Source organism: Xiphophorus hellerii, chromosome 9, assembly GCF_003331165.1.
Source record: "Xiphophorus hellerii strain 12219 chromosome 9, Xiphophorus_hellerii-4.1, whole genome shotgun sequence".
In the NCBI taxonomy this organism is placed as follows: domain Eukaryota; kingdom Metazoa; phylum Chordata; class Actinopteri; order Cyprinodontiformes; family Poeciliidae; genus Xiphophorus; species Xiphophorus hellerii.
In genome coordinates this window covers 20,088,761-20,100,685 of record NC_045680.1, presented here as the reverse complement: position 1 = coordinate 20,100,685, position 11,925 = coordinate 20,088,761, and the positions used below count along the sequence as shown (strand labels likewise).

General features: G+C 39.6%; 1 protein-coding gene across 3 annotated transcripts in view; it reads right to left on the bottom strand.

Moving 5' to 3' along the window:
* Window positions 1-271: 271 nt before the first annotated feature.
* The window catches only part of pip5k1ca (phosphatidylinositol-4-phosphate 5-kinase, type I, gamma a), a 49,864-nt gene continuing 38,210 nt past the window's right edge, over window positions 272-11,925 (bottom strand). For 2 of the 3 annotated variants that reach the window (XM_032571683.1, XM_032571684.1), the window contains 3 exons: window positions 10,728-10,962; window positions 5,486-5,575; window positions 272-4,513 (listed from right to left, as the gene is read on the bottom strand). In XM_032571683.1, coding sequence (XP_032427574.1) covers window positions 4,511-4,513; window positions 5,486-5,575; window positions 10,728-10,962 — 328 coding nt within the window. In that variant the 3' untranslated portion in view covers window positions 272-4,510. The remainder of the gene's footprint in view (window positions 4,514-5,485; window positions 5,576-10,727; window positions 10,963-11,925) is intronic. The other variant, XM_032571685.1, reaches the window with a different exon arrangement.

Below are 11,925 nucleotides of genomic sequence, written 5' to 3'. Positions count from 1 at the left end.
AAAGAAAATGTAAATATTTTCAAGCATGCCAATGATTGTTGAAGAGACATACGCCCAGAAATGTAAGATAACGAATTCAATACTGACCATGTGTGTCTGGTTTACTGCTTTTAATTTCACTATTGTTACATTTGTACTTCATACACTGTTTTTATATGACTACATCCCCCTACAACACGCCGTCACTTAATAATTATAAGCATCAAACCATCCATTAGGACTACGAGCAAATGATTTCCCCCAGGAATAAATGCACAACATTTTCTCCATGGACAATTCATAGAACTGCTTTATTTCATATTCATTCTGATTGAGTCCAAACACACACACACACACACAGCCATCTATTTACTCCCATATATAAATAGATGAATGTACACAGATATACATAAAATACACGTTTCTGATATGCATATTTATTTGTGAAATCATGCTATGTCTTCTGCAACGGACTCTCCCTATTGGACGAGGGCACACGGCGATTTGAGAACACAACACGGCTGAACAGTTGGAAGAATCCCTAATCGATTTGCATGTAAGATAAAAACCCACAAGTCTTTCAGTTTCAGAAATCATACAAAGGAACAGCTGTGGGTTTTACACGCCATAGATGTACAGCAGCTGCATCTGAACAGACACACTGAAGAATGTGGTTTAAATTATGCAGATTGCAGCCATGCAATCGCTTCTTAACCATCAGCAAAAATAAAACCAAATAAAAATAAGATTCTCCGATTCCAATGGAAAATATATTTGTATATCTTTATATATGTATTTATAGATTTATGTACATATTCTCAAGAAAACAGCAATGAGGAAGGAAAAGAAAATAAATACATGAATACAGGTGGGGGAAAAAAAAGATATATATAAATAATAGACCCACGTGTAAAACTTTCCAATAAGGCGAAAAAACAAACAACAGACTGTACAAAAATAAAAATGCTGCTATGGTCTTCATCTGATGAACAGCAAACTGATAACAACTGGCCACTGCACATCATGAGAACAAACTGATTTCTATTTTGCATGGCAGACGTTGATGGGTCCTCCTTTACGCTCACGAGTGCATGTAGAAACCGACTGAAGGAAGGAAGTCGCTCTTGAGTTTGCACAAATGTTTTTAGTTGAAACCCAAAGATGTGAAGCACAGACCCTACAGCAGACACTAACTAACATTTAAAATGATAAACACACACACACGCACGCACAGTGGTAAAATAAATGTCAGCATCTGTGTGAGAGAAAGAAAAAAAACCAACTACAAGTGCATCCCAGTAAATCGGAACATTATGGTTCATTTATTCAAGCTGTGACTTTCGTGTAGTAAATGGGTTCATTACACGCACAATGATGTATCTCATGTGTTTATTTGTGGTAATTTTGATGATTATGGGCTACAGCTAATGAAACCTCAAAGTTCAGTAAGGAAGTTATGTATGACTAAAAGAAAAATAAAGCATTTGATGCCCAACCGAACAGCATGTAGGAATGAAATGCAAAGGTTTTCTTTGCAAAAGTTACTGCATCAATGCGGCGTGGCATGGAAGCGATCAACCCCTGGCTCTGCGGATGTGTGATAGATGCATTTCATAAAGGCCTTCAGGTCATCTGCATTATAGGATCTTGTGTCCCTTATGTCAGAATTTACAGAAACTGGATTTTGTTTTTCTCTCATATCTGCGAACCACAACCTTCAAATTTAAACAGAGAAATACATGTTTGCAGTACATTTCAAAATGTACAAAAACAAAATCTTTGACGACGTTCTGATTTACTGAGATGCACCTGGAGGACTTCTGCGTAATGTGGTGCATGTTTTATTTGGCCTCTATCACTGGTTCATCATTCAGGTCCCCGTATTAAGTGCAAACAAAGTTTAGCTCATTCACAAACTGCGTCAACACGGCAATGTAGTGCATTCATCCAAATATACAAATAACAGCTACAATATTGACTGCAAATACTACAACTGATAGTCTACAACTACAAAACGTCTAAACCGTTCACTTGGTGGGTTTCTGATGCGAGGAGGGGATTGCTAAGAGGAACAATGTCACTGATATTTACCCCCGTCATCCGCCGTTCGAACTCTGAATCTTTTTTTTTTGTGCATTTGTCCAAAAGGTGGCGCTCCAACTGGAAGACACTCCAATGGAGTTCATAAAAAAATCCTCTTATGACAATGTCTGTAGCTTCCATGTGGCGATTGACGTCAGCTGTGTGGAAGAAAAATTCCCGTTTGTTTCAGCGTACTGAAAAATGTACTAACACTGCATTTAAATGGCAAAAATAAAAGCTCTTTGGGTGCATTTAAGAAAGCTTTTTGTAATGGAAACCGCCCCCCCACTGTGGGAGAATCCGAACGTGGAAAACACTTAAAGAAAGATATGGAGAAACTATTATAAATGAAGTATAAATTACATCTATTGTGTAAATTCACCAAGATTTTTAGCTAAACCTCCCGTTTTGCTCCTTCTCTTATTAAACTACGCTGCATATTTTTCTCTTCTGGGAATGTGCGGATGACAGAAATGTGCTGCTGATGGCTTCGATGCGGAGCCCTACAGGTTTTCTCACTGAATTCTCTCAAATCTGTTTCGAGTTCACATCATTTTAACCCCGCCGCAACATGTGGCGTTAAAGAGGCTCTCAGCTGGTGCACTTGGATGGACACGAGGCTGCGGTCGACTTAAGAACTGCTTCGCTCGGAAACCTTCCATCGTGTGACGATGCACTTACGCAGTTGGAGATGGTTGTTTTCTTTGTTTGATCTAATGAGGACTTTTTTTGGCAGTACCTTGCAAAAGTATGTACACTGAGATTAAAGGTTAAATTACACACAGATGGGCTTTGTTTACATGTTAGTTGAACGACTGATTACACGGAGCTAGACTCGTATGCACGCCACGATTTCCAGACTGTTATTTGAACGATATTTTCTAAGTCATGTATCAATTTACCTTCCACTACACAATATGCAACAGACATATATCAAATACTATCCAAGTAAAATTTGTGGTTGTCAAGACAGAATGTGGGAAAAAATGCAGTCAAATGGACTTCTGCAGCCTCTTGAGGTTATATAAGGACAGGTCTAATCTTTGACAGAAACTATGGTTTAATTCCCATCTCTTGCCTTTGTAGGAACCTGCATTGGCAAGGTTGGTTTTCCATAGTATGAGCTCTAGTTAGATTGACTGTGGTTCTGATGTTTGTTTGGCCCAGTTCACTCTTCTAATAAATCACGGATTATGACTCCCTGATCAAATCAAAATAATTTTAAGTGACCTCCTCCTTTTGGTAGATATTTCACTATCGGAGTCACGCAGTTTTCCTCAAGGCATATCGGAGCTCGTCCAATTTATGGCTCTCTATGTTCTCCAAAGTGGCTCTTAGTAACTTTGGTGTTGCGGTAACTGAAAGTTTTTAAATATAAAGGTAACAAAAAGATTTCATTTTAATTATTCAGTCCTATTTTTTTTGTCGTTTGGTCTCAAACTATTTTTCTTCTTTCTCTATTTCCATTATTGTCAAATGTTACGTTCAGGAAAACTGATCATTTTTCTCTTTTTAGAAGGGTGTCTTGCAACCTAAAAATTTAATATTGCAGGTGCAAAACCCGATGAGCCATCTATTAGAGGACGAGTTAGGTTTTGTCACCCTAATAAGCAAAATTAATCAAGGAGCAAAACTGGCTCTTTAGAGTGCAGAGGTTGCTCAGCCGTCCAGAAAATGACCTTTAATCATCGGTTCGAAGCATCCTCCGGCAGGTGCAAATTAACATGCAAAACGGTGAAATGACCCTCACCCTCGGACATAAAAAAAAATGGCGACACTGCTGGAAAGAGCGCATTAAATCTGTTAAGACCCAACAATGTTGACTCAAATGTAAAACTGGTGCTTGAAGAGAGCACTTCTTAAAGGCGAACCCCTGAAATTTGTCACCTGCCTTCTTCACACTTGTCTTTACAAAACCTGTGCCTAACTAATTAGCTGTATTGTATACCTGTGGATGCCTAAATGCATCAGGGCATAGAAGTACGGATATGTAAACAAAGTAGGTTTCAAATGTTTCCAAAACCTCCCAGCCTCTGTAGATTCAGTGAGAAAATCTGTTTAAAGTCTGTTAAGAGGGGCCGATTCAGAAGAGGTGTTGCATGTATGTCAAACATATACTACTACAGCCTTCCACAGACTATGTCACACATATACAGAGATAAATCCTTAAATCGATATAATAAATTTCATCTGTCGAGGGTGAAAGGCAGGGATGGTTGGACATCAGTGAAGTCATCACTGTCAGGTGGTTTTTGTTCTTTTTTTTTTTCTCGCTCCTCAGGTGTTCATGTCACTTTTTCCTCCGGATATGCTTACAATCCTGTTGCACACAGAGATCGTGCTTCTGCTATTGCCGTCTGGACTTCAGACTGATGAGTCTTCTCTTCTGAGACGTTCACTCCCCTCTTTCTCTCTCTCTCCGTCTCTCTCTCAACCACAAAAACAGGGTTTACTGCAGGAGACAGACAGAGACATTTGACATCACTTAAATGCGAGTAGGAGCATAATCTGATCTGGGAAAAACAGGAGCAAAGAAGTCAAACATTTATAAAACCTAAAGGAAATGGGAGGATAGGAAGGTGAGCGCAGGAGCGGAGTTAAAACAAGGCATGCAGTGTTTTGGTCCTTGTCAGAAAAATTGGATTTATAAACCTTCGTGTGTCAACCTCTGAAACATCCAACATTTTAGACCAGAACATCATGTAAAGAATAAAGTCATGGAGGCTCATAAATCTGTGAAAATTTAATTGGTTACTAAAACCAATTTGAATGATCAGTTATCAACTTTTTATGGCCCCAAACTGAAGTGCTGAAAGGTGACAATGACAGCATCCCTACAACTAGTGATCGTTTGGTCTTTACTATAATATATGAAAATATTAATAAAACCCTACTTTAGAGTGACTCTGCCCTCCCACATGGAGTCACATTGCCTTAAAGAAAAATAACCTCGAGTTGGCATCAGTAGAGATCAGGAAACAAAACTCTGATCTCTTTTCCTTTACTGTAACTATTGGTTACACCCTATACAATACTGGAAAAAGAAAGAAAACTTAAACATATATATGTTTTTAAAAAGGGGCTCAAAACGCCTCTAGGCGGCATGTTTGAGAGTAGAAGATGATAAACAATGTTGGGAGACACACGTGATGGCTGACTGGACTAAATGATCAGGCAGGCAGGCGGGCTGTGAGCATTTCCATCCATTTATTAATGAAAAATGAATATAGGGACTGGCCTTGCTGGACACATATCAAGCCTATTCCTGAAACATAAATGAACCTAGACCTAGAGACCTGTTCCAACTTTTAACGAGCCGTCCTCTCCATCAATGTAACCAACACCTCATTCCTGATCTGAGGGAAATCCCTGAATTTTTATATAAAGAGATTTTTCTTTTTAAAGTCTGATGCTTATCACTTACTGTCTCTCTTTCCCAATCCCCATCTGGCAGGGTCTTACACTCTGAGCCATAGTGTAGCGGAGAGTACACCCAGGTCCTGTCCTCTGGAGGCTGTTTTTACACGCCCACCACAGCAGAGGGGGCCAGAGGGACAGAGGAAAAGGCCACAGGCACAGAGACAAGCAGCGGGGGCAGGCAGGAGAGAAAGACACCGGAGATCACAGGAGAAAAGACAAGACAGGAAATGAAAGATTAGGGATGCATAAAGGAGGAAATGTCTGAGACAAATCAGAGTGTGAATCTGACATGCTGAAAGAGCTAATCCTAAAAACAAAAACATGTCGATGTTAATAAGGTTGTTAGAGAGCTAGAGACAGAGAGAGAGAGAGAGAGAGAGAGAGAGAGAGAGAGAGATGCAGTAAATGTGTAAATACTAACAAAGCGTGTTTGAATCACATGTCTTTGTGGCTTTTGCCCTTATGGAGGAACACCAGGTTTAGGATGAGCTTCGGCGTCGTGCAAGCAGGCAGTATGAGGAGAGAGGAGGAGGAGATGGGAGGAGCCAGGATGCCAGGACAGTCAGACACAGAAAGCATCCTCAGACAGAGCAAAGCAAGTCAACTGGCGGCTTATTTTGTTTACCCTCCCCTCCCCCAAAAATCTTCACACACCAGTGACTTTTTCACATTACAATCTCAAATGTATTTATTTGTTGCTCCAACATTAACTCAGTGAACCAACACAAAGTTTTTATATGATTGTGAAGTGGACAGAAAAATGCGACACGGTTTTCTAACATTATCAACGTGAAGTCTGAAAGGCACCGCATCCCGACTCACTAGAACTCCCTTTCACTTCAGGGAGTGGGGAAAAATGTCTCCGCTATGTAGAAACTGGACTTTGTACTCAAATTATGTTTACAATAATGCTCAAGCTTAGTCAAGTTGAATGGAAAATGTCTTCTAGCAAGTCTTGCCACAAATTCTCAGGTGTATTCAAGTCACATGAACCGGTTTTTAATCACTCCACTAGGGCTCAAACAATTCATTGGATTAATCGTGATTAATCAATTATAGAACTAAAATATGATTAAATGCGGTTACTGTGTCCAGCTTAGTGATGGAAATCACACTTCTTTTTGTGACTGGTGTCCGAAAGAAGCGTGTTACAAATGGGAATGTTTTTCAAGAGCCGCATTTGTGTTGTGTAGTTATTTTATTGTGACAAATTTTTTAAAGAGTCACACTGTACATGTGCTGTTTACGGTATGTAAAGTCACACTGAGTCAGGTCTTCTTGTCATGGTGTCTAATGCACAGGAGGAGGAGTGGGGAAACAAGCAATCAACAGATGTGACTTGACTAAGGACAGCAATAAAAAGCCTGTCTTTTGTCTACCTTCCTCCTACTCTTCACTATGAGGGGAGATGGCTTTGTTTTTTCTGTCAACATCATCACCAATCCTCCAGCAGTGTAAAAAAGAACAACAAAAACGAAATATGACAAGCAGAGCTCTAGATAACCCTGTTTCTTCTCAACACATCCTGTATGAAGCACACAGCGTCAATCTAGGCTAAGATCAGGGAAGCTACACGGGCAAGGAGGCTACTGGCGCACTTACTGGCCAACGCGACTGGCATTTCCTCCTCTGCCTGAAGGGAACGAACACCCAGGTGCTCCCGTTGGGAAGCTGAGATGTGTTGCGCATGGTGGCAAAACAAAACAGAATGCATGGCGGGAGACGGAGAGGCGAAAAAACAGAAAATAAAGTAAAACAGAAAATGATGCGAAATGAGGTGAGAATGGATGACAGTCCTGGAGGTGAGACATCCCTGAGGGATCCACGGGATGAGTCAGTGGAGGGGTGGGGAGGGAGTGGTTCACAACTTCAGCGTCTTTTTATATCCTGCCTTCGTTCATTATCACCGTCTCACTACTTTCAACAGTGACTCATGAGGACAAACACATGACTGAGACAGTGAAGACAAAGATGGAGTACGGTGCATTAGAAGACGACAAAGAAGTTATCTGAAAAGCTGGGGTTGAATGGATGAAGAGTCGAAAGAAGCTGAAATGAATCTGGTGATGGCAAAAATAAAAAGAAAACTCAACTACAAGCTGTTCAGATTAACTCCTTTTTTGTGATTTATTAATCATACATGTTCTCTCTCAGGGTGAATTGTAGTCAAATGTTCTTTTTTGATCTATAAGGTAAACATCCTCCTTTAGCACATTTTGAATATAAAGGAAAATTTTGACCTGCAGGTTTTTTTTGTTTGTTTTGTTTTAGGCTGTGAGCTCCATTACCTCATGGGATATGTTTTAAGAAATGTGCAGCACAATAAGATATAAGATAAGACAAGATGAGGAAATTGTTTAGGATAAGGCCCATAGCCAGTTGTAACACTCTCTTTTTACATTTTGTCATGGTAAAACCATTAAAAGTGTGGTGTGCATTTGTATTGAGCCACTTTTACTCTGACACCACAAAATTAAATCCAATGCAACCAATAAACTTCACTTAACTACTTCACACCTGGTCTGTGATGGATTTAGAGGTTTGTTAGAGCACAACAGTGAATAAACAGCAAAGTTGGTAGTGACATATGATAGTTGTTAAAGCATCATGAAGTGGTTCTGACTTGGGCTGAGTCCAAAAGGACTTCCCAGTTTTCAGATTCAAATTTGTAATTTTGCACATTTACTAACATAACACTATATTTTTTCTTTCACTGTACAGTCACATGCTACTTTGGGTTGATCTTTCACATAAAACGCCAATAAAATGCACTGAAGCTTGTGGTTGCAAAGCGAAAAAAAAAACGGTTCTGACTGCTTAGCTGTGCAGTTTGTGTGCTGCGTAAATTGATCCCAGTTCAATTCCTGCGTTTATTGTTGGGGGGGGGTCTGAACTAGTGTTTCTGGAAGATCCATTTGTCATGGATGTTGTGTTTCTCTTATTCGTCAGGAGTCTGAAAATAAAACTGGTGCTGCTTGAGCCAAAGCACTTAATGTAGGTAAAATGATGGTTGTGTGGTTGGTTAAACATGAAAAGAGACCAGCAGCAGGTAATGGGTTATAGTATCCTTAAAGAACACTGCTGTCATAAAAATAAACGTGATAATCAGATGGAAAGGAATTACTAAAGCCCTTTGGTGTGTAAAATAAGCCAAATGTGATAATAGACCAAAACTTTCCAGAGCAGATTAGGTTTAGCCACAAACATACTGTATGTCTACATTCATTTTGTTTTTGTTCTTTTGCTTTAAAACATCCAGGTTTACGGCTGCAAATAATTTTTTTAGTCATCCGATAAAACAAGTGGCACATTCTGCAGATTTTTCATTTGACCATTTAAGCCTTTTTTATTTACACAATATTGGAAATACGTTAAAAGATGAGCAAATAATTTAATTACTTTTTTGAAATAAGAATATAACATTTTTATTTCCTAAAATACTATAAAATTCCTTTAGTCTACACTTCTTCATTTATAGCAGAGGATGCATCTGCAAAAACAAAAAAGAAAAAAAAAGTTTACTAATCTCTTTATTTTTTGGATTAATAACTGGGTATCAAAAGGTGCTTAATAGGAGATTTTTTTTTTTACAGAATTTGAAAGAGGTGAAACTAAAAATGTAGTTCTGGGTTGAACATATTTAAAGAGGGTTTTTCATCTTAAATGCAAAATGCATTTATTTTTTCACAGTTTTGCCTACATTTCTGCTCTGACTGTGTCGTCCTTTCAGCAAATAGCCTTTAGTTAACGACTAATCAAATACTAAATTAGTTGACGATTAATTGATTAATCATTTCAGCCCTATCCAGGGAGAATCTATATGTATGAAACATGTTTTCTTGTGCTCCTGCCTGGACTGATGCTGCTCCCAGAAGCCCTTTCTGAGCAGAAGCCCGCAGCATGTTTCAGTGTGGTTACACTTCACTGTCAGTGTCACTTTGCTTCTTGCAGAAAACAAACTCCCCGCCGCCACACACGCAGGGAGCCTCTCTTCTCTCCTCCTACTGAAACACGAGCCGGCAGAGAGCGCTGTTAAATAACCGAGCAGCTCGTTGACTAACCTGCCTGCCATGAAGCTTCTCATGACACATTAAGGGGTGTTTGATTCCTGACAGGGGACAGCCAGCGGGAGATCAGGTCAGGTGGGAACGGTCCTCGTCAATCTCACGAATGTTTTTCATATTAAAGCCACAAACTGTGATACAATTTCTCACAATACTTCACAGACAAAAAAGGACGTTTACTACAAAGCCACAGATTTTAGATTTTTGGCTGAAGAGAAGTATCCCCACAGGATGATGCTGCCACCTCCATGTTTTTGTGTTTTCTGAGTGATGTGCAGTGCTTTTTTTTTTCTTTTTCCTAACACACATACTGTTTTTCATGATGCTGTTTGTCCTCTAACAATCCTGTGAGGCCTTCATAGACATAATTCAATTAAATACAGCTGGACCCTAATACCTAATTTAGGTGATTCCTGAGCAGAGTTGGTTCCACCTGGCTTTATTATTGGGTGTCAGAGTAAAGAAGTCCACAACACGCTATAGTTTTCCGTTTTTAATATATTGCTAAGCCTTCTTGCAATATCAAATTAGATCCAAACAAATTACAAATGTAACATGACGAAATGTAAAGGTTGTGAATACTTTTGCAAGGTCTTCCAGCTCAGTTTTAGGATGCATTACTGCAGATCTGTCTAAAGAAAGCCTGTTGCTTTAACAGGAGCAGGCATGAAGAACAAACATGTCCAGAATGCTTCAACTGGTAATCGACGGTAATCTGATGAATTTACTGCTGCAGCCTGGCTGAAAACCACTTTAGGGAGGAGCAGGAAAGTAGAAGTTCACATGCTGTTATCACAATCTAGGACAGCTCAGATAAAAGAGCTGAACAGTTTGCTCAGAGACAATCTGGGGAAAAGACTTCCTTACTAAAAGGAGGATGAGAAAACTTATCTCACTCTCAAATCTGAAGCTGCCAAAACTGGATCTGTTGTGGGTTTTCTAACATTTCTCTTAGTATAGAAAGTAAATTAACTTAAAAAGAAGAAGCTCAAAACACAGCAAACAGGAGCTCAGCACACATTTATTCCCATACCCGGCTGAACTTCCTCAGCTCCTCTCAGTGCCTCTGTGGGATGGCATCACGCGGCTTGGTCAGTAAAAATGACTCGCATCGATCACACGATAATAAGCTGATCAACTAAAAATAGGAAACCAAATGGTGAAAGCTGATTTTCAACTTACAAAGTAGATATCTGAGACTGGCACGTCGTCGTCATCATCGACCGAAGCCTGGCTGGTGCAGCCCGATCCGGACATCAGGCTGGCCCCATCAGGCTCCACCACCACCACCTCGGGCCTGGGCGGGGCTTCCTCGGCCGGCTCTGGTGGAGCCGGAGCGGCGGCCGGGGCAGAGGAGGACGCCACTGCAGAAGAGGGCGTCGTGGCCTCTTCTGCGACGGCTGCGGCTTGAGGCTCACTGTGGTGAGATTAGACGATTCGAATTAATCCCGCAGCATCTCAGTGAATCAAAATCTCACCAGAAAGTTGGTTTGATTAATTCAGTTGAAAACAAAAAGTAAAACCTTTATGGAGTAAATTATATTTAACATATTTTTAGAAAAGATAAATTCAGTTATCTTCGATGAGCTAAAGTCTCGACATTTTATGAGCTGAAGCCCATTTGGGCTATTTAAAATCTGAAGTTACAAAAACTGGATTTCTCTTAACATAGAAAGTAAATTAAATTATTCTCAAAACACTTTTATTACCAGTTTCTTCCACAAGGAGAGTCAGTCACAAAAAAATATTGCTAAAGAGCCCGACTCTGTATCAAAGCTAAAAAGTAGAAAGTTTAGTGGAAGGAAAAAGTATAACAGAAAAAGGAAATAACAGTTTGTGATTTGAAGTCAATTTGGGGATATTCACAAGGCAGATGAAGTCAGTGCTTCAGGGCCAGCACACACAGATGTATCCATGTATTAGGCTACAATGATTAGATTCCTTTGGCTAAGCCATTTCCAAAGCAGAGATAAAGTCTCTGAATTCTGAGAAGAGAAAGACCGGGATGATTCTCAGAGGTCAAAAGTCCTGTTTCACATGGAAGTACATAATATTCTACATTTCTGAGAATTTGGGGATTTCAGTAATCACTAAAATAAACAGATATAAACAACAGGAACATATCTTTGTGTGTAAGGAACCTACATAACAATCGAGATAATAACTTAAACTACTTTTAATTATGTAATTTATTAAAATGCGTGTTCATGTGCACCCTCTCTGACAGTTAAGATTTAGGATTTAGAAGACGATTATAAAAAGTAAGGAGCATTTAGGATTTTTAAGCTGCTTCTTTTGCCATTTCTCTGCACCTCCCTTCATGTCTCTCTTCTTCTTTTTTTTTGTTATTTAAATCTACGTGGATACAGACACAACCCGT